The sequence below is a fragment of the Hakea prostrata genome, unplaced genomic scaffold (genome assembly GCF_041222555.1).
Source record: "Hakea prostrata isolate BN-2017 unplaced genomic scaffold, UWA_Hpros_2 contig_23, whole genome shotgun sequence".
Taxonomy (NCBI): domain Eukaryota; kingdom Viridiplantae; phylum Streptophyta; class Magnoliopsida; order Proteales; family Proteaceae; genus Hakea; species Hakea prostrata.
The window spans coordinates 10,922-34,280 of NW_028291142.1; the positions used below are offsets into that span (position 1 = coordinate 10,922).

Consider the following 23,359-nt stretch of genomic DNA (forward strand, 5'->3'; position numbering starts at 1 on the left):
ATTATATTTGAGACTTAGGTCATGATTACTCAAAATCCGGATTGAAAACGAGTAATCAGAAGCCTGAGTTTCGGATTGAAACTCTCTGTTTTTGGGGCGGTCACTAGTGGCGGTCGCTCAACCTAAGCGACCGACCCAAGCGACCGGCTGGTAAACAGAGACCAAATGACTTTTGGTTCTGATTCTCTTTGATTCATTTAACTTATATAATATTGTAACACTGTGTTTAGGTATACTCTGTTTGAAAAGAAAGACTTGTAATAGTTAACGGATCTCCTTTTACGGACAATTTTACTTATATGCAGGTAAGGACAATTCATCCTATCTTTTGAATAGACTTGTAATATGCTAATCTAGTGTCTATTTGAAATTGTATTTCGTTATACATGTTGCTGTATTCATGTCTTAAATATAAATCATGTTATTTTACTGCTGTTTGTCTTACTTACATACATACTGTGTTGATTATGAATGTTATGTATGGAGGATAGTTGGTATATGATTCTAATGGATGAGGTATCTATTTTTGGGATATCTTAGCTAGGGATATCAGAAGGCTGTGGAATGGGACACATGCCTGCTGATGTCTCCAGACCTGTCTTTACTATTTGATGGCATTATTAGGTAGAGTCTAGAATTGCATGGTTAGGTAACCCACATGCTACTACCCTTTCGGTAGGGAGATTGAAACCGAGTGACCCGTGATGACAGTGAGGTGACATTGGTCCACTATTAGTCATGTAAATGGTAGGGTTGCATATGTTAGGGTTGGGCTCATGGATGTCCAAGGATCGGACCGGGTGTTGTGAGGAATCATGAGAGCATCCGCCCCAATAATATGTGGATGACCATAGGGTTAAGGAGTGAAGTCCAACAGCGGTAGTCAGTCCGTGAGGATTCTCTCTCCTAGGTTGCGAAGGATACTGAACCGAGTTGGTTGGTGCCATAGGGGATGTATCTGGACTTCATGTAGACATGTAACCAGTATGACCTTGCATTGGATTAGAAACCCCGACATGCGCCAGTACTCATTACCAATGGTCATGGTGAGAGAGTTTTGACTTAACCCCAGGCATGGAAACGAGAGCCAGGTGTGGACTTTCCCTTTTTCCCAAGATCCCTACAGAGGTAGCCAGTCCTTGCCAGATTAGAGTGATGAGACTTACCCAGAGGAGGGCTGGTGTATAACTTAAAGCATGTCAACTATTAGAGACCCGCATAGTTAGAAATCATAGTATCATTCATATTTTGCATTCATTCTTATTATTTGTACATTTTGGCATTGTTGGATAATTGATGGGATTTGTGATTGTTTCTTACTGAGTTCTTTAGAACTCACGTCTTTATTTTGTATATGTTTATTAGCCTGCACAGAAGAAGGAATTATGCAGGAAGATGGACTGGTTTCCTATGAAGGAACCATCCCGTATGAAGAATATGTGGCACCGTCGGTGGGAGATGGAAATAGCATGTGCGAGAGCTCCTGCAGCTGCATGGAGTGCGCTTATCGCACCTATTGATGGTCAGAGACGGAAGGTGGTCAAAAAGTTCACCCAGCGAATAGAGAAGAATTGGAGGACACCCTACCTTGAGATTCATGAAAAACACTTTTTAAACTTAGAAAAGGAAAATGGGAAGAAATTGATATAACTCTTTTGTTTACTTCCGCTGAACCCTTATTCATTTTTATTCATTATTTCTTTCCTTTATTATTGTTATTGGAGTATTTGGACTCCTGTAATTCATTTATTGAACAGTTGTTGCTCTTGATTATCTTTATTTGTATTTAATATTGTTGATAGACTAAAACCATGGATCCTATGGCGGATCACTCCCACGGGTTGTCCGGTGGGTAACTGAGACCGGCGGGTGGGGTGTGACATCATTGCCCAATTTAGGGACTCCTTGGGCCAAATGTGTATGCTCCTTAACAAACTCAGGGTATTGTGTAGCCAAATAGCAATCAGTGACATGATGGGATAGGCTAGAACATAAAGCACATGCTTCAATCTGATTAGGTGGAGAGGAACTTGTAGGAAGTGGAGATGGGGTTTGTTTTCTAATGATAAGAGATGGTCCAATTTCTTTGATAGCAAGTCAACCTTAGTGCTCATCTCAATGGTAGGATTGACCTCATAGAGACCACTCATTTTTGGTTGCCCAATGGATGGAATCTTAGTCCTAGCTGCTGAAGCATGGTGTTGGGAGTTTTCACTAAGGGTCTCAAAAAGTTCCCATTCCTGATTCTCATTCTTCTGCATGAAAGTCCCACCACAAGAAGAATCAACCATTTGCCTATGTCGGTCTCTAAGGCCATCATAAAAGAATTGAACCAATTGCCATTTAGGAATAGCATGGTGGGGGCACTTTCTAAGTAATTCTTTTAGTCTTTCCCAAGCCTCATGAAATTGTTCTCCTTCTTGTTGGGAGAAACTCGTTATCGCTCTCCTAATGCTACTGGTACGGCCAATGGGGAAGAACTTTTTAAGGAACTCCTGTTGCATTTATGCCCAAGTAGAAATTTTAACATTGTCCAAAAAATGAAGCCAATGCTTAGCTTTATCTTTAAGGGAGAATGGGAAAATAAGTAACCTTAAAGCATCAACTGAGAGGTTTTGAATTTTAACCATGGAGGACACCTCTTATAACTTATCTAAGTGCTTATAAGGCTCTTCATTGGCAAGTCCATAAAAAGATGGTAGCATTTGAATCACACTAGATTTGATCTCATATTGAGCTGCCTCTATGTCAGGCAACTTAAAACAAGAAACCGGAGTATATATCATAGGAATGAAATGCTCACTCAAGGGCCTCTTTGGAGGCTCATAGTTTGCCATGGTTCTTTGCCTTCTAAGGTTGGCAAAAGTCTCTTCTAACTCTAAGTCAAGTGGAGTCAACTCAAGGTATAGGGACGGACGACCATACATACATACAGAAGGAAAAAAAGAAAAAGAAAAAAGCTAAATAAGTAAAATTGAAAGAAAAAAAAACTATAGTAAAAGGGAGAGTTACCATGGGATGATGCTTGGGAGGAGGTGGAGGAGCAGGTGGGTCAACCACACAGTCCTTTGCGGGAATGGGAGTGGCTTGGGAAGGAGAGGGCGAAGTCAATGTACTAGGTGAAGGGGAAATAGGTGGAGGGGTTGGTGAGGTTTTGGGAAATGATGATGCAGTAGGGGATGGTTGAAGCATGCCAATGTATAATGCACATCAAGATACTGGTAAGTGGTCGTAAGTTGGATGCACTCCATGCATTCAAAACATTGGAGAGATATTTTGTAGTATAGGGGTGGGAAACTGACTGATTAAAAAAATTGCTTTAGTTAATGCTTATTGCCAAAAATTTCAAGGTACAGAGGCATGTGCAAGTAAGGCTAGCCTAATCTTTACAATATGACGAAGTCGGCATTCTGCACCTCCCTCCTTCTCATCTGAAGGATGGCGTGTAACACGATGTACAATACCAGCTTGGTAAAGAAAGTGAGAGATTGTTGGGTACTCCTCGCCCAATCACTATGGAATCTCTTAATTTTGCGGCAAAAATTCATTCTCGACCAACATTTTAAACTTCTGAAACACAGGAAAAGCCTCAGATTTAAGGGCAATTGGATACACCCAAATAAATTACTAAAAGCATTAAGAAACATAACATAATAACGATGTCATTCTGTACAGGAGAAGGGCCTTATGAACGTGACTGATCGCTGGCGACAATCAAGGTCCTTATGAGCCATTTGTTGCAGATTTGACAATAAATTTCATTCATTAGATGAAGGATGAGCACTTATGGTGAGAGTGGGAGGCAACATCGTCAGAAGAGCGGCTGGCTAAAAGATCAATGAGATTCCACCACGATAATTGCCAAAATGTCCACAATAGCCATGGCGACGGGAACCTTTCAACGAGCATTGTTGCCACCAAAATTATGTGACCGACTAATACAACCCATATTAGCAGTTGTGTGAGGTATATTGAGGAGAGTCGGAGCACTTCAGTCAAAAGCATACCACGAATATCACCATAAGTTATAGGGATCACACAGGGGGAGACTAAGCTAACAAACACAACATACTTTGGACCTATTTAATTCTCTTTCTTTCTTTTTTTCTTTTTGGTTGTTGTTGAAGAGTAGACTAATTTCATTGCTAGAAAAATGCCTAAAATCCAGATTACATGCCTCTAGAATCCAAGGAATGGATATGGGCAAAACTAGCTCTGTCGTACAAGTTATGGCCTTGCGTGGGAGAGAATCCACAACCAAATTGGACTTTCTCAAAACAGGAAATTGTTGTTGAAGGGTTTTAATGGTTTTAATTCTTCTACTTCATTCCATTGATCATGAAGAGAGATTAATTGTTTTTTTTATATTTTCTAGAGTCCTTTCACGATGCCATAATGAAGTTGCATGGGTCCTTTATGCTAATACAATTATCTATTTTCTAAACTCAAGGGATTGGTTCAATTGCTACACCAGCTTGGCCACTGGTTGAGGAGCATGAATATTAAAATCCGGATGCCATCTCTGCAGGTGAATAAACTGATTTTGCCACCTTCCATTACCCAAGACGCTACACCTTTAACATATCTCCCTCATAAATGAAAGAAAAAATTATAAAAATTCATCCCAACAAATGTTAGTCCACCCCCAAACTTAATTTTCAGGATTTCCTCGCTAGATCTCACTACACATCCGTAGAAGTAAGTTGAAGATTGGATCTGTTGATCAATGAACAACGAAATTGTGCTTTGCAATTCATCATACTCCTGTTGGGGTATCATAGTTCTCCGATAAGAACCAATATGCACAGGAGATGGAAGAGTCAATGTTAGGGCACCTTGGATTTTTCCCACAACACCAGCATATGACTTCTTCCCTTCCCCACCACAAACACCTCCATTACCTGCCTCTTTAGTATGTTTCAAACATTGGAACACAGATTCTCTTGGAGCCCCCATGTCCCTCGGAGCTTGTCTATCCTCACACATTATTCGAGTTTAATAAAATTCAGGAGAAGATTTCTTCGGAAAAGAAAAGAAAAGAAAGTTAACTAAATTTCCAATAAGGATTTCTTTTTGAAATTGTGGAGGAGGCACAAAATTACTTTGAAGATATTTTTTTAAAAGGTATTAAATAGATTACCAAGAATATGTGACCGAAAAAATGAATAGAAAATAATAGGTATTAAGAAAATAAAGGTATTTCAATTAAAAATAGAGGATAAATTCGTCAAGTTAAAATTTGCCACGAAATAGGAATACACGCACTTTGTATAACTAGTAAAGTACTACATGCAATGCAAGTGAGTTTTTGTTGGTTTTTGAATAATTATAGGTGTGTTGATCACTTGATTTCATTTGGTAGTGGCATTTTCGTACAAATTTTTTTTTTATGACGGCTATTGTAGTATATGGAGTTCATATGAGACTTGAGATGGTTGATTCTAAGCATTAATATCTAGAGGTTGGGCTTTAGTGGAGATGATTAATTCAATTGATTTCATTTGGTAGTGGCATTTTCGTACAAATTTTTTTTTTTATGACGGCTATTGTAGTATATGGAGTTCGTATGAGAATTGAGATGGTTGATTCTAAGCATGAATATCAAGAGGTTGTGCTTTACTGGAGATGATTAATTACAATTAATACTAAATTGCAAATGAATATATTTTTCTTTTCCCTTTTCTATAAATATACGAGTGGATATATTCGTAATGCCATAGTGACGCTTTTCTACATCTTTTTTTTTTATGATTTTTTTATTATTCTTTTATTTATTTAAGGGGTGGGGTGGGGTAGAGGTATTTTTAATAGATTTAATTCTCTAATGGGATTTGAGACACTTGGATCTATGCATGAATATCAAGAAGATCATAAGTTGGGTTTTAATGGAGGGGATTCATTGCAATTAATATTAATATATAATTAGAATAAAAGATTAATTAATGAGCAAGTACAATAACAATTTTTTACATAATAACCAAACCCTTTTGGCGAGTAATTGAGGGTATTCTAGGAATAAAAATGTTATCATCCTCCATGAGTTCATGCGTTTATAAAAGTAGTATGTTAATATGATTTACTTTTGGAAATCGAAGCTTATCGGATGCAAAGTAAAGTGAAATCTAATAATAAACTTCTAAATTATTTGAAGTTATTTATATTGTTTCTTAGAGTAATGAATTTGAATTATTAGAAAATTTGCTTTTTTAAGTATGAAAATTTCCCTTCCCTTCCTTCAATTTCATTCCAACCAGACAAATTGACCATCAAAGATTGAATATTTAGTAAGAAATTAAATTTCAATATATTGAACTTTGAATCAATTCAAAGAGAAGTAGTAATATAGGCAGGTAGTTATGTTTTAATGGAGAAGGTGTCATATGCTTTTCTCCTTCCATAGTTTCTCCTTTTTTGAGGTACTTGAACCAAACACAACTACATACTCCAGCTTGAGGAATCACTCTTTAAAAGCAATACATAAGAAGCCAAGTACACAGATGTACGAGAATCAAAATTGAATGGACTCAAAAACACGGACTTGGCATTTGAACACCCGAGGCAACCCCTTTTGCATTCTCACAAACAGAGGTGCTGTCACCATCACTTGATTTCAAATCAATATCAACGAGCTGTACTCCTTCGCATGGTACGGCTTCACTACATATGAGGGTAACTGCATCCTTGGTGGCAGACGTACCCTTGATGTTCTTGAAATGAATGTCTGTGAGCTTCACACGTGAAGGCTGTGCATTGGGTAGGGTTAATAAATGCCATTAGTAATCTTAGAGACAAGGTTTACAAAGCCAATATATAATTACCAGCCTTCAAGTGAAAAAGACGAGGTAGAGCAATCAGGATCCTCTCCTATGACCTGATTGACCTACCTCCCTTCTATCAAACACAAAAGGGGATGGTTATACAAACATACTTATGCCAACCAAGACAAGGTGACCTCACACACGAAGTCTAATTGGGTGGGGAGCATATATGTATTAACTTGATGAAAAGAGAGTGGTTCTAACAAAGTGCTAATTGTGCTTGGAGAGAGATTGTCAATGACTCTGTATAGTCAAATTGGGTAGTATTTTGTTGATGTCACATTATTTTACTCGTTGGGCTCATCGAACTTACCGAGGAGTCACAGTGGTTCTTGTCACAATATTCTTGGTTGATGATGATGGGGTTTTTCACATTTTTCATCATAAGATCCTCAAATATAACATTAGAAACTTTGTTGTCTTCTGATGCTGGCCATGTTTTGATCCGGACGCCATTGTCAGTTCCAGTAAAAGTACAACTCTTCACTGTGATACCGTTCACTTCCTTTTCATTTTGATATCTCCCAAGGCTTCCCAAGCTGCAAAACAAAGAACAAAACTTGGAGAAAGCCGTTTGAAACAATTTTCATCATCCCTCCTTTTCTTGTTTCTTTTTTTTTGGCGGCGGAGGGGGCTTTCAGATTTAACCCAACCGTAGGAGCCTTAATCAAATACCTAGCCCTGCGTACCCCTGCTAGGGCCAAGCTTAAACTTGACTCAGACCAACCCTAGTAGGGTTTTCCCAACAACTGCCCACCCCTAGTTCACCTTGATTATCATGCGCCCATTTAGTCATGGAACTTGCAAACCCATTGCATCCTACTAGGGCTAATCTCAAGCTTTAATGCACATAATATCATGGAAATAACAAAGCTCATCAAAGCCCATTTATATCAAGCACATGCTTTATATATGATGAACCTAGCCCACACCTAACTTCAAATACAGGCCCGGTCTAATCCTATTTGGGCTCAGGGTGCTTGTGCTAGTTGCTTTTTCTCTGACACCCCTTTATTGTTTCAGATCTAATGTACTAATTACTAGGATATTTATCAAAGTATTTAGGCATGATTAATATGTCATTACCTGATGCCATGACCTGGTCCACAATTCACATTGGAGACTAAAATGTTGGAAGTACCATCTCCGACAGAAACACAATCATCACCGGTTCCAATATTACTGTTAGTAACAGTGATGCCAGATGAGTCGCCGATGTGCACACCATCAGTGTTTCGGCTCGTCGCAGGGGCTTGGATATTGATATCATGGACGGTAAAGTCACTGCTTTCAACAATACCTATGTGAAAAGCCTTACTGTTGATTAAAGTGATGCCGCTTAATGATCCGCCGGTAATTGCAAAAAGGCGCAAGGTCTGCAACAAAAGCGAAAGTTCAAAAAGGGAAACAAATATTAAGGATCCAATTGTTTCCATGTAAAAATACAATAACTCACTGATTCAGCCATTTTGCAGTTTGAATTGCCAGTGTGAACACAACCACTGCCCCAAGAGGCTTCTCCTTGACCATCCAGAGATCCAGTTCCGGACCCAGTGATATCCAGCTCGTTTAGACTATCAAATGTGATCCATGACTCGGTAGATCCCGAGGAAGTTGGAGCTATTAATTTTCCACTTATCTCAACACGAGGAGATTTCTTGTTTCCACAAGGACCACTAAACATGATTGAAGTAAGAAAGTAGTCACCTTTTGGGACCAAAAGGCTGGTTGGTTCAGTAGATTTACATGCAGCGGCCCATGCATTAAGGAAGGCCTTATTATTATTTGTTTTCCCGTCGCCAACTGCTCCATACTTGGTGACATCAAACACTGTACCCTGTGAATCATCACCTGGTGGCGGCCCGGAAGTATCTCTCGGTGCAGATGTTGGTGATGGCGTTCCAGTCGGAGTTTCGCCTTTCGAGGTTTCATTTTTATGTTTTGATTTGAGAAGCCGAGTTTCAATAGTTCTAGCTTTAGCCACCCATAGAAGGAAGCCTAGTAAACATATTAACATAAGAAGCCTGCCCGAATCCATCGTTGATTTCTCCTAAGCAAATAAAGACTTAAAGACAAGTGAGAAAGGCAAACGAGCTATGATCATAAACAAGGATCAGGCAGAGCTTTAGAGACCTTGCTTGGGATGAGAGGTTTGGTTGATACGAACTCCAACAGATGTCTAGTGGACTTCGTTCAAGTTGTAACGCTTGTGGGAGGGAGTTGATATTTATGCTCTGAATTTCCATCCTTATTTGGGATTTACACGTGAATTTAGCGAGAGAGATCTTAACTCACTCTTCTTGTTATTATTAACTGTGCGGTAAGAAATCTACATTCAAATAAGGATTGGCTGCCCTTTTCTTTAGGAAAAAGAATGAGACGAAAAAAAATAGAGTAGGTAATATGTGGTTCTTTGGCTTGTTAGTTTGGTTATGCTGTTTCGCAGTTTGTTTTTCTCTCTTTTGAGTGAGTGGAAAGTTTTCTTAAAGAAGGTTCTTGGTCAAGGGATTCTCCCTCAACCGAGTATACCACTTGGTAAGGAACCGGTGAGCGATGGGTGTCTTGGGGGAGTTGTTGTTGCCGGTTTGAGTGTTTATTTTTCATTGTAATCCTTTTTATCCTCTTTTCATAAAGATGTTTTATTTATTTTTTGTAAAAAAAAAAAAGAAAAAAAAAGGATTTATGTTGGTCTATTGTCCAGGCTTTATGTACGGATGATAAATTTAGGAACTTGGATCCTCTACGGTGCTGGAAGGTCACCACATAATGATGTTCAATTTCAGTTATTGTTGATGAATTTAGGGACTGGGTCCTCTATGGTGCAAAGTAGGTCACCAATCTGGCAATTAGGGATTACCCCAATATAGAAGCACACACGGAAGAAAGATCCTAAATGTCCACGGAATGATCATTCAACTATTGTATAGAAGAAGCCTTATACATACTTAGTATTTTTTTTGGTACGACACATGTTCAATATTTTATTTGTTTGTTTTAGTGAATATATTCACTTGTTAAATAGAAGGTTAAGATGATTTTGTTTGGCTTGGGTTTCCCTCCAAGTAGGGGATGGCCCATTACTTGAGTTATCCCATGTGGTTTATGGATGGCAAGTTTGTTTTTCTCTTAAGAGGTCCAAAGGGGGAGAAATTGCTTGTTTTTGTGGATGAAACAATGAAAGAAGGAATCCCAAAATAGAGAAGAAAGAGCTCAAGTCCCGTTTTTGGGTATGCCTTGCTCACATGGCATTCGGGACGATGTAGGCCAAGTCTATCGGAAAGCCGACGTAGAGAGCATAGGTGACGTGCGCCTCCATTGGAGAGATCTTGTCTTGGTGCCCTCCTTTAGGCACGAGGTTTCCGCTACCAATGTGTGAGATCACTCTAGCAGATTGAAGCATGCACTTGTCCATCTTAACAGTAGTGCACTCCTCATCACAGAGAATGGACAAGATCATCCAGTGGTCATTCCAGTATAGTATGTCGTCGAACTCACAGCCTGGTGCATTCCATCTGCTCTCACTTGGGACGTAAGGAGGTCCAGTATGTGTGCTAGCGGCCATGTGGAGAAGGGGATGTGGATGTCCCACACCTTGCTCTCTATCACCAATCATTTGTCCTCTTCACTGACTAGCTCTGATCGTGTCGCTAACAAATCAAAAATAAAATCCTATACTAATCTAGCAAGCAAAAAGTACGGGGTCGAACTATGGGGAACTAAAAGGCTAAGTTACTAAGATTGAATTTAACACAACCTAATTTAAACTAAATCTATTAATTAATGCAAAAACTTAAACTATGAATATGTGAAGATCTTTGGGATTTCGAATCCCCAATGCTTTTCCCTAACTGATATAACTCTACACTTCAAAGTAAATTAGGGATGGTCTTCCTAAATATGCCCAATCCTCGCAAGACTATCGTCCTTCGCGAAAGCTTGGCACGCTTAGTTCGCTGAGCTATATAACATCTTTGGCCAAACTCAAACACAATCAACTAGAAGAGATAGAACAATCAAATTAATGAAATAAGCATGGTTCATCTACATCCCAAAGAAAAGGAACTAGCTACTCATTATCACAAAGTTCATAAGAAAAATAAAGATGAAACATAGGGAGAGAGAGAGAGAGAGAGAGATGTGGTCTTCTTCTTCAACAATGAGAGAGATGAGAGCCGCGTTCGCCATCTTCCATTCTTCTCTGTAGCTGGCTTCTCTTTTATGTCTCCCGCACACAATGAATCCCCTCTCTTTACACGTATTTTTTACCTTTATTTGTTAGGATTTTGGGAATTCTCAAAAGTAGAAAGTTTTAGACATTTTCAATATCGTTCCATAGCATCTTGAATCACTGAAATCCAATATTATACGAGAGAGATATGCCCAAAATACTGAAGGTATGTCTGTTTACCCGATTTTCAGATTTATTACCAATTTTGTTCCTTAGACCTCCACCTGTTTCTAATTTGACTAAGATCTCAGTTTTCATGATTTCTTGGGCAGCAAGATTGAATGCCATGATTTAAAATGCACCAATATCTAATTTATTTGCCAACTTTATCCCATATTATCTCTAATATCCAAAATCACCTTATTCCTGAAAAATAAACAAACATACTCAATTAGCTCTCTTCAATTAAATAAGTATGTGGAATTAAATCAAATAAATAATGGTAAATGCATGCTTATCAAATACCCCCACACTTGAGTGTTTGCTAGTCCTCGAGCAAAACGAAACAATAAATGCAATACGGGAAATAAATAAAGAAAAACCTAACTCACTTTCATAGAAATCATGGGTGCACTTAGCATGTGCAACAAGCCTTTAAACCCCTAGGTCACCCTAATGGACGAGTTGTGTCTTGTGAGTGTTTGCAGAGAATATACACACAAATTCTTAAGTGCTCTTCTAATTATTCTGGCAATAGTAAGAGTAAAAAGACAGATTCCAAGACAAAGACACGCCATTAAAGATTGAAGGGAATATAGGCACCCCCACACTTAAGCTCTTTACACCCTCTCCGAGGCTAGCTCTAGGCAAACAATTCAATCGGGAAGTCTCCTCTTATCTTCAGTCTACCCGTTCACCCTCAGATAAGACAAAACTAGGTACCAAATAATACCAAGAACTCAAGATCTAAGCAATATTGACCTTCTTAGACATTTCACCTTTATAAGCACAATACTTCATTTCTTTCTTTAATGGTCGCAGTTCTAGTCCGTGCAATGTCTTGCCTCTTAAGCTTTCTAGATGGCCTATGTAACGAGTGTTGGGTCAGCCACTCTCAAGCCAGATGGCCTTAAGGGATTAGGTGTAGAATACCCCTCGAACTTACTTACTCAAGCCAACTAGGCTACAGGCCAAGACTGGACCAAAGACACCCCAACTCTTTGACGCGAGGCACGATGTTGGTGACACCGAGACCCGGTTACTAAGAAGGAGGTCTAAACTTTAAACTTCAGCAGATTCTTTTTTTTTTTCACATTATACTTCAATTCACTTCACATTTAAATAATCTAAAATCGGTCCCAACTTGTCACCATAAGCACAAGGCAATACAAGATAACTCGATGGTCAAACCTTTTGGACTACCTGGAGTTCCAATTTTCCGATTCAACCTCAATCTCAAAATGTAAAACCCATTACTATTCTCTCAAGAGGGTGTTCATTACATCAGATGGGATTTCTAAAACACTTAAACTCTCATTTTCTATCTAATCAAGGAATTAAAACATGTATCTTACCAAAGCTAGAAAAAAAATTGGGCACTTTTTATCTTTGTGATAATGCTCTACCAACTATCAAGAAGTCTTACTTGAGTTGACACCCCCCCCCCCACACTTAAATTATGCAATGACCTTAGTGCATGCAAGATATATAAAAAAAATGATAGAAGCAAACAGAGGAAAGAGTTTACCCGATGTTTGAAATCATGATAGAGCACACAACAATAAAACCTAACAACAAACAAAGTGATGCGTCCAAAATCTGCTTAGCCCTTAGATCTTCTCGAGATGACCTGCAAAACGAAAGCGTCAGATGTGGCCCGACCGCGGGGGTCGGGAGTCCACCTCCGAAGGCTAAGTCAGTTGATGAACTTAATCACAAACGGCTCTGCTAGAAGCACAGAGCTAAGGAATGAAGAACTGGGAAAGGTGATCTAGATCGTGAGCCCCTGATAGTTGACGTCTACCAGTGTGTATATCAATCTCCGTGCCTCACCTCGTATGGCAGTGAGGTTTATATAGAGTGTACCTTCGAATCTCCTTCGTTGGATGCACTTGAGCCTTTTTCGGGTAGTCGTTGGATCTTAACAGTTAGATCCGTTGAGCGATTGACTTCTACTAGTTTGGACTAGTAGAGGACTCCTGAGATAACCTTTAGGTTATGCGATGTTTATCCCTTCGATAATGATTAGTCGCAGACGTCAATTCGAGTCTGCCATCATTAGGGTAATTAACCTAATTCATAAGTTGAATTAGGGCGTGCTTGTAGCTGAATAAGTTTTCTTCCTCAGCAAGCCATCTTACGGATTCGGTTCGCTCGGCAGCGAGTCGATTCCTTCTGTCTCGACCGGAGTCGAGGATCAAACCAGGTATGAACCCGGTTCGATCATATTTTCTCCATACCACGAGCCCCCCAGACCAAGCGTTTGGTCGATCCCGAGGGCTTGGTTTTTAACTGGGTTCTTCGTCAGACAATAGTCTCTGCGTGTTCCATTAAATGTCATATCACATTTAATGCGGTGGTCACTTTTCCTCGAGCGTTGTGAGGGTAAGGCCACGAATCTCCTTGCAGTCGATCTGTCGTGGCTCACGTAATCCAAGCGACGGTTTCCGAACGCCTATTTCGGATTTGTGAGTTCAAACTTTCAAAACGTCTTCTAATCTCGATCGTTGAAGATTCCCGAACACTCGTGCGGGTGCTTTTAAAAGCGGTTCGTTGTCTTCGTAGGTTTCATTCTTCCTGTCCGGAATTTGAACCTTTGTTGTCTGCTTCGCGCCTTCCTGCTCTCAAGCTTTTGCTCCACTGAATCAGTAAGTTTACTGGTCTTTTTCTTTTTGTACCTTACTGAAACAAGTAATGGTGGATAATAGGGTTTCTCTGGTATCCAGTGTTAGTAATAGTAGTGGTAATGAAGCTTTTGCTTCTCCTCCTTTCGAACAGTTGGATAGTGATAACAAAACCCTAACTGTCCTCTAGCGCAGTTTGCTGAAGTTTCTCAAAAAGGTTTAGAGAGAATAACCGAAACTCCTTCTGTCCTTCCTGGGTCTGGATCTTCCAAGACTTCTAGGATAATTGCCTAGTCTTCTAGGCAGCCTCAAACTTCCAGGTCCGATGGCGGACCGGCTATGTTCCCTCCATTTTCAAGGAGGAAACCCTTCTTTCAGCGATCCAAGATTTTGATTTTCCTTCCTCTTATCAGGTTAGGGCTCTCCATCCTGATGAGAGGGTTGATTCAACCCTTTCGGGTGAATTTTCTCTGTTCATAGATGCACTGGAAAGCGGGGTTCGCTTTCCCTTTTTTAATCCTTTGTGCTCAGCAGTTCTGAATCATTGGGACATTTGTCCTGGAATGCTCCTTCCCAATAGCTGGCGTCTCATCGTCGGCTTCTTGGGTTTGTGTTTTGAACTTGGCATTACGCCATCTCTTGCTCTCTTTGTGCATTTTCATGTTCTTTCTATCTCCCATCCTCCTGGCTGGGTTTTTCTGTCCAAACGCAATAAGGCTGAACTTGATTTGAGGGGCAGTATCCTTGTCAAAGGAACTTGCTCTTCTAACCACAAAAGATGGCACGAACGATACTTTTTCTGTCGAGCACCTCCATCAGATGTTAACTTCCCGACCGTCTAAAGGCGGTGTACTTCTTCTTCTGAGAATAACCGAGGCCTACCCTTATCCAAAGAAGTCGAGGCGGCCACCAGGAAGATCAAATCCATTCCATGGTATCAAGAGATACATGGACTTGAGGTGGAGTATAACTCCATTCTTCAGTACTGGGGCTTGGCTCATTGTGAGCTTCTAACCATCATCTTTTAATTTCTACTGAAGTGATACGTCTTTAATTCTGACTTTTGCTCTTCTTTGCAGTGCCTCCAAGAATGAACCCCGAGAACCTGCGAGTGAAGGCCGCTAGGGCCGTTGTGACAGCCGAGCAACGATCGCCTAGAGCCTTGACCATTGATCAAGAGGCTTCTGTTCCCTCTCCCGACGCCTCTTATAGGGGTATCAGGAATATCAGGCCCGTGGCTGATGCTTTGGGTAAAGGGAAGAAGCCGATGGTGGAGAGGACTAATGACTCCTCCTTCGCCCAAACCAAAAGGAGGCATGATACAGTTGATGCTTCATCCCACAAAAAATCCAAAAATTCTGCAGATTGTGAGGAGGTCTTCACCCCACAGTGGACCCTGAAGTTGACCGACAGGGTGACACAGGATCCTGAGAAAGCTGCAGAGTGGAGCTCCCTCAGTCTTGTTCCTTCTGATCGCCAGGAATTTGAAACCCTGGACGACGTTGCCCTTGTTAGTCAATCCACAAGGTACTGGTCTTCTTGCTTACTTATTTTTTCATAATTTCTCATGACTTCTTCTGATAATTTCCGCCTTCCCAGGAATGCTGCGTTGAGCTTCTATCAACACATGGAAGCATTGAGCTGGGTTGGCCGCAACAACTCCTTGCTGCATACCTGTGAAGAGAATTTGGCCAAAGCCAATTCTGAGATAGACCGGCTGACTGTAGCTGCCGAGGAGCTGCAAAGAAAGCATGAGGAAGAAGTGATCTCCCTCAAGGAGGCCCTTGATGCTTCGAAGGCTCGTGCTGTTTTTGACGAGCGCGAGGCCAAAAAGCAAAAAGAAGCTGCCACGTTGTTCGGTGACAGACTTGAATTTAAATGTATAGAGAACGAAGAATACTTGAAGTTGGCTATTCCCAGCAAGCCTGAGCACATCAAGCCAGAGCTTCGGAAGGATTGTGTTCGGAAATACCTGAACAACGAACCTTTCTCCCAGCTATTGGGTGCCTACAACGTCCAAACTTATCACTTGGGGCAGAATGATGTTTGGGAGCGAATTCTCGCATCAATCCCTTCCTTTGATACTGCTCCCTTTCGTGAGGTGTGCCATAAAGAGGTCTTCGGGAAATTAGGCATGGATCTCCTAGACTGGGCTCGGGAAGAAGATGATCCTTTTTCAGCCGACCCGCAATATGAAGCATATCTGGCTGACGAGCCGGCACTTCCAGAGGAAAAGTCACAAGCCGAGTCACAAGCTGCTGCTAAAGAGGACTCTGACAACGTTAATCTTGAGGAAGGCTCTTCTTAGGATCCTGAGAAAAGTCCTCCTGACCAAGGCTCCTCGGGCAACAATGAAGAAGAGGCTTAGGGAGTTATCTTTTTTTTTTTTTGTAAAGATTGACCTCCTTGCTAATGAATAGACACTTCTTTTTCATGTTGGCCTTACTATTTCCTCGTCTCCTGCTGAAATCTTGTCTTGAATAAAATATAAATGATAAAACTTATCACTTAACTTCACATTCCTTGACGAATAATAATCTTGTAGAGATATTATGAAGATATGTTTTGGAAAGATGCATTAATCTTCCCCACTCCTTCATTCTTGCAAAGTCCACACGTTTCCCTTATGGTATCTGCGAAGTCCAAACGTTTCCTTGCCTTAGTATACCATTCATTGTCTCCAATGAATCGGTAATACATCCATTATCACAATGGCGGTGCGGCAGTTGGAGGTATTCTTGCATCGGGGGCTCGCCTCCACATGTTTCCATGTGGCCTCCCTACGACCGTTGATCTTGCTTGTTACGGATTTCGAAGCGTCATTTCGATCTGGGCCATTGATTGTCTTTAGCTCTCAACCGTCGTCTTAATACCTGAGGCTATTTAAAGCCTTCGTGGGTACTCTCAATCTATCTTGCTATCTGCAAGTTAGATTTGCTAAAGTGACATTCCGTCCTCCTGCTTGCTTCCGTATTCCTCGTACTCCAACAATAACTCTATCAACTTCTGAACAAGTGAGTTTTTTGATTACTCATCTCTTTCCCCCTTCCCCTTGAGTAAACTGCACAGTAGTAATACTTGGGGTTTATTTAATCGGGTTTTTCATAGTTGATAGAGAACTAGGGTTTCCCGATTTTCTTTAGTTGTTGGATATCTGTACTGATAAGGCTTTTCTGTTTATATAGTGGCTCCCAGGATCAACCCGAACTTTATCAGAGTGAAATCTTGTAAGAAAATCGTTCCGTCGGCGGTGGTTGGGGCCAGTGAGGTGGTTTCAACTAGTGAATCCTCCAAGCGTAAGGCGACTGCTGTTGGTGAATCTTCAAGTCAGATTCCCACAGTTTCTATTGACGCAGTCCCTACACCTCTTCTTCCAGAAGTGATCGCTCATTTTTCCCAGGAAGATCTTGATCACTCCGTTATTGATGGCGCTGCTAACGCCCCTGGTGCAGAGACCGTTCGTGCACCCCCGAAGGAGACTCTTCGGGCATCTAAGGCAACTATGTTGGCGTCTTATGAAGGTGTGGTCCCAGCAGGTGCTGCTCCTATTTCCAATTCTAGTGCTTGTTTGGCATCCACCTCCTCTCCTTTGGAGTTGGAGGATTTTGCCACTAGGAAGCGCCGTCGGGTGACAAGTGATGCAGCTCATCCTTCTCATCCTTAGCCCGAATTAGTGTCAAACGAGTTAGACAGAGCGTTGGAATGGTGCACTGCTGCTCGAATGACTTCTGAGAGCGCAGTTCGTTCCAAGCTTCCAGATGAAGTCTTTATGAAGTCACTGGTGATGTAAGTCTTTCTTCATTATCTTTTGATTCTGAATATTATTCTTCTGCTCCTTTTTAACTCGGAAGTTGTTTGCAGGAGTCTTACTGGTAACTTCCACAACCAAGTGGAAGCAGCCTCTAGGCTCAATAGGTTGAGCAATGAAGTTTCCAGGCTTCGGGAAATCTCTGAAGCTAAAGATGCTGAGATTGCTCGCCTTAGGAAACTAGCTTGGGATTTTGCAGGAGAAAAGAATTCGGTGATCGATCGTCTTCGGTCAGACTTGGATGATGCCAGGGAGAAGATTCTGCATCTGGAGCGAGGAGTTGGAAAGTCAGGAGCCAAAGGATCTGAAACGTTACCCCAAAGGCAAGATGTCATTCCTTTGCCCGAATCCCTTCCAACTGATGTTCGCAGAGCTTGCGTCTTCAAGTATTTACACAGTAAGCCCTTTGTTGATATGCTGAATGCTTATAACTTGCACGCGTACTGGGATGGTGAGAACGAAGTATGGGAATCAATATTAAGGAAGGATCCTCATTTTGATACGACTCCCTACAGTGGTGTTTGCCATCCTGAAGTATTTACCAAACTGGGCCTTCCTCCTCCTGACTGGACCAAAAATAAGATTGATCCTCCGCCTTCTGATCCAGATATTATGCATTATCTGGAAGATTCTCCTGTTTATTCTTCCTTGGAAGGATTCAATTATGACGAGCTCACCTTGAATGCAAGTTTGGTCGAAGACCATACTTCTCCTGGACAAGCTGGACAAAGAGTATGAAATTGCGGAGGATTTTATACATACTGAAATGTTTTTTGTAATCCTCATTTCTCCTCTTCTTCTCCTTGAATCCATACCAATGATTGACTCATGTGTTTGTTCTAGCAAAGTTGTGCCGATCTTGTCTGACTTCTTAATGATCATCGATGATGAATTTCTTTTTGGACCGAAGATTGTATCCAGCTCTCGTAATCTTATGTTTGATGTTGAGACCGGCCTCTTCTGGTCTTTTGAAGAAATAAGAAATTAACTTCATCTTGAACTTTGCTAGCCACTTGAATCGCTGTTGTACTAGGTATTAGTTGTTTAGAACAATGCCTTTACTTAAAGATTTCCGGAGAAATACAATAAGTCTGAGAAGGAACTCACTCGGGTTTTAAACCGATGCCTTTACTTAAGGATTTCCGCAGAAATACAATAATTCTGAGAAGGAACTCACTCGGGTTTTAAACCAATGCTTTTACTAAAGGATTTCCGGAGAAATACAATAAGTCTGAGAAGGAACTCACTCGGGTTTTAAACCGATGCCTTTACTTAAGGATTTCCGGAGAAATACAATAAGTCTGAGAAGGAACTCACTCGGGTTTTAAACCGATGCCTTTACTTAAGGATAATTCGAAAATTCAATAAGTCTTGAAGGAACTTACTCGGGTTTCAAACCGACGCCTTGCGGAAGGAACTCACTCGGATTTTCATCTGATGCTTCGACTAAAGAAATTCAGAAAAAATTCCATAAGTGTTGAAGGACCCACACGGATTTTCATCCGATGCCTTATAGTTGGATTTTGTTCTTGAATGTGGTGTATGATGCCCCCCAATCAAAAGATAATTTGTTGAAAGCCAAAAATTGCATTGATTGAGTTGAAAATGTTTACATCACGAACAAAATTGAAATCATCATCAAGGATAAAAATTTTTGAGATGCCTGGCATTCCACGAACGATCCAACTCTTTTTGGGTGTTGATGTTCTTCAGCTTGTAAGCTCCTGAACCAACTGGTTTTACAACCATATAAGGTCCTTCCCAGGAAGGGTCCATTTTCTTTGGTGACGCGGGTCAGAAGCTAAGGTGTTTCTCAACACCAAATCTCCAGCTAAATACCTGTCACATCCTCCCAGCCGGTACCCTATCTGGCATACCCGAGAGTCTGATCCACAGCCCGAAGATCAGGTATCGAGTGATCAACCTCCCACATAAACAATAACATAATCATGAACAATCATAATAAAAGTGCGGAAGATAAACCATAGATCCAATAAGGAAAGAATGAATCATATATAAATCAGAATACTAGATATAATCAGAGTGTCAAACAGATAAGTAAAGTGAGGCAAAAATCCCACTCTACAACCAGCGGAAAAGTAGCTCTAAAGAGAATAAACTAGATAAAATCTAATCCCAGTAGCAAGTACAATGGGTAACTAAATTGTTCTCCACTTTATAGACAACATCCTTATAAGTGTAAATCTCATAGATGGCACAAGGACGCTTCCACTCAATGGTCGGACTAAGCATCGTACGGAGCATAACCACTCGCGGGATCTTCAGTGTAATTGTGGTAACCGCAATCACCTTCTTGGAGATATGCCTCTTCGCCTTGCGCTTCTTCATAGGGACCGTCATAGTACTCAGTACCTGCAGGATAGTCTAACAAACATTGTACAATAAAGGAATGAGTTTCAAAGAAACTCGGTAAGAAGGGGGTTAAAATCCATAATAACATAAATGGCAGAATTTCAGAACAAACATAAATGCAATATGATATGAGACAAGCAATGAATGAATGAATCTAACTCTATGTATGCTGGTCTCTATTGGCAGACATGCTTTAAGTCATAGCACCGTACTTCTTTAGGAAAGTCCACTCACATCCTCAACCATTTAAGATATCTTCGATTCTCTCACGGATCATTTCACCGGTCTTGAGCAGCCGATTGGTAATGGGTCCTTCATCCCTCAGGACAAACCATGGCAGGGGGTTAAGTCAACACACTCTCTCACAACCATTTGGTATAAATCTTGGCGCATGTCGGGGGTAAAACCTAGCCAAATGCAAGTCTTCTACTTAGTTACATCAAGTCAAATCCAGATACGTCCATTCCTCGTCCCTGACGATCCTTTCCGGTATCCTTCACACTAGAGTCCTCATAGTCCCTAGCTACGGACTCATCAACCCTATTGATCATCCACATATGGTAAACGGGAAGCTCTCACGTCCTCTCACGGGTTGGTTACCGGTCTTAAGCGCCCGTGAGCCCAAGTCTAACCGTATGCAACTCTACCAATAAATGGCCCCCACAATGTGATTCCTGTCCTCTCACGGGTTGGTTACCGGTCTTGAGCGCCCATGAATCCCCATTGCTACCACGGGTCGTTCGGTCTCAATACCCCTCCGATTAGGGTCTGACATAACGGGACATCCTAGCCAAACACTACTAGACAGTCCTAGATATGTCATCCAACAGTTTAGGAAGGTGTCCAGAGGGCATCTCCGGAAACATCCCATAATATTCCCGTAGTAGTCCAAGGACAGAAGTGTCAAAAGGACACCTCTCCTTTCCAAACCATACTTAAGCATACACATGCATCAATTCATATCATCACATATATGGTAATTTCATATATGGAAAGAAATCAATAATTACAATCACTTGTATATAATTGGTAAGTAAATCATACATGAATCAATTTAAGCAATGCTACTGTAATCAAGGTTATGCAACAGTAGTATATCATTGTAAGAATCTAATTTAGGAAACATATCAATGATATTCAAATATAGAAACTAGATTCATGCTATCTATGTAATTAAGGAAATAACCATCCTTACCTTTTATAACTCGCAAAGGAATCCTAAGAAATCAAGTAAGATCTTGGCAAACTTGAGAAGAAGGTCTTAAACAAGTGTATACAACATATTAGGAAAGATCCCTAACAGAAAAGATACCAAAACATCCAACACAGACCAATTCTGGAGTTGCTGTACTCATTGGTCGAGTGGATTGGTCGACTGGTCCAGTCGACCAATCAGTCGACCAATGCAGACAGTAGCCAAAAAAAACAAAGTTTTAAGATATGAAATCCGAATTTGGTGGTTCAAAAGGGTACTAATCAAGGGGTAAACTACATCAGTAGTATTCTAACATATAGGGGACCTCAAAACACTAATCCAAACAAGACATCAAGATCCAAATTAGGAAACAAAAAGTTACCATAATTAGATCAACCATGGATCTTGATGAATTCGAAATAGAAATCAAAGACAAGAACAATAGGAGGATGGATCATTGTTTCAGGTAAAGGTAACATGAAAACATACTTAGATCTTCAAGGAAATAGGCTTAGAAGCATAAATCTAAATAAGGAAATAAAACCTACCATATATGTAACTACCATGATTCACGAAGAACACATAGTATGGTAGAAGAGAACAACTAGAGATTGATAGATCATGGATTATGAAAAGAAAACACAGTAATTAACTACTAACATGATCAATATTGAAGATCCAAGGAGATCAGAATTCAAATCAGAAGTTTAACAAGATTAGATCATGGTTTGATCATGATTCCTTCAAAAGCTTGCAATGATCATGGTTAAGATCATTGTTCTAGCCTCTAATCCTTAGGATGATCATGAGAACAAGTCCAGAGATGTTTGCAATAGAGAATGCAGCATCTCCTCTATTGTCTCAACTCAAAAAGGAAAGAAAATAAGAGATAGAGGAGAAGAAGAGAGTGTAGACATACCTTTTGATGCAAAAGGAAGAGTTTCGACGAAGATCCGTCAAGAAAATCACCAAGGATGCAAGGGAGATGACTTGCAGAGGTCTTTGGTTCGTTCCAAAGAGTTTGGAGGCAGCAAATACGAAGTGGACTTGAGATTGGACTTAAATAGAGCAAGAAAAACCTAATTGCCAAAGACAACACTCATTGGTCGAGTGGATTGGTTGACTGGCCCAGTCGACCAATGCTGACAGAAAATCCAAAACAGGGAATTGAAGACCCAGATCAAATCCAATCCTAAAGGGGTTTTGCACACATGTCAAATGACTTACCTAATAGGTAGAAATGCCTTCAAACTAAGATAGAGAGCACTCCAAGTCCATCAACTAATCCGATCTTCATCAAGATTCAGTTTCCATAAATAGAACTTCATCATCAACTTTCATGGATCCAAAGCCAGACACCAAGTCCTCTACTGGGATGGCCCAAAGCTGACTTCTTACTTTACTTCGGGTCATCGGACCTACAAATAACAAGGTTCCCGGGTCAAGGTTAGGGCTGGGTTTTACAATACCGACGATTCTTCACTCGAGTATTATAATGAGACGCTATCCTTCTTTGATAATGTTGAGTTCGTGCTATTTCCTTTGCCCGAACTTCGTCCAACAGATCAAGACTATTAAGCAGTCCTTGCTCGTTTGCTTTTTCCTTGAACTCTCGATCCCGTAATGTCCCCGCCATTATCTCCACCGGTGCCAATGCTTCGGACCCATATGCTAACCTGAATGAAGTTTCTCCTGTGGGTGTTCGAATCGTAGTTCTATAGGCCCACAGTACATTATGAAGTTCTTCAACCCAAGAAGCCTTGTCAGCTTCGAGTCTTCTCTTTATTCCTTCCAGTAGCGTTCGGTTAGTAACCTCTACTTGTCCATTGCTCTAGAGGTATGCCACTGAGGACATACGATGCTCGATCATATATGTTCCGCAAAATTGCTCAAATTGCGGACAGTCGAACTGAGTACCATGGTCAGTGACGATAATCTTTGGAATCCCAAAGCGATATATGATTATATGATTGATTCAAGCACAAATTTCTCCACTTTTTTCTCAGTAATTGCTGCTAGTGCACTGGCTTCAACCCATTTCGAGAAGTAATCAATTGCTACTGTCAGATATTCCCGTCCGCCTGACGCTTTGGTGAATTTGCCCATGATATCAATTCCCCACATCGCAAAGGGAATGGGATCCAGAATTGAAGT

General features: G+C 40.7%; 1 protein-coding gene and 1 non-coding gene across 2 annotated transcripts; one reads left to right on the forward strand and one right to left on the reverse strand.

Annotated features, from left to right (window-relative positions):
• The first annotated feature begins 2,349 nt into the window (after window positions 1-2,349).
• Window positions 2,350-2,456, forward strand: LOC148999216 (small nucleolar RNA R71). Its single transcript, XR_016170992.1, has one exon. It is a non-coding gene; the product is annotated as a small nucleolar RNA R71 (small nucleolar RNA).
• A 4,068-nt stretch (window positions 2,457-6,524) lies between these two features.
• Window positions 6,525-8,856, reverse strand: LOC148999217 (exopolygalacturonase-like). The gene is made up of 4 exons (XM_089141374.1): window positions 8,275-8,856; window positions 7,905-8,194; window positions 7,132-7,357; window positions 6,525-6,743 (listed from the first exon to the last, which is right to left on the reverse strand). Exons 1-4 carry the CDS (start codon window positions 8,854-8,856, stop codon window positions 6,525-6,527), a joined length of 1,317 nt encoding a protein of 438 aa, XP_088997500.1.
• Window positions 8,857-23,359: the final 14,503 nt, after the last annotated feature.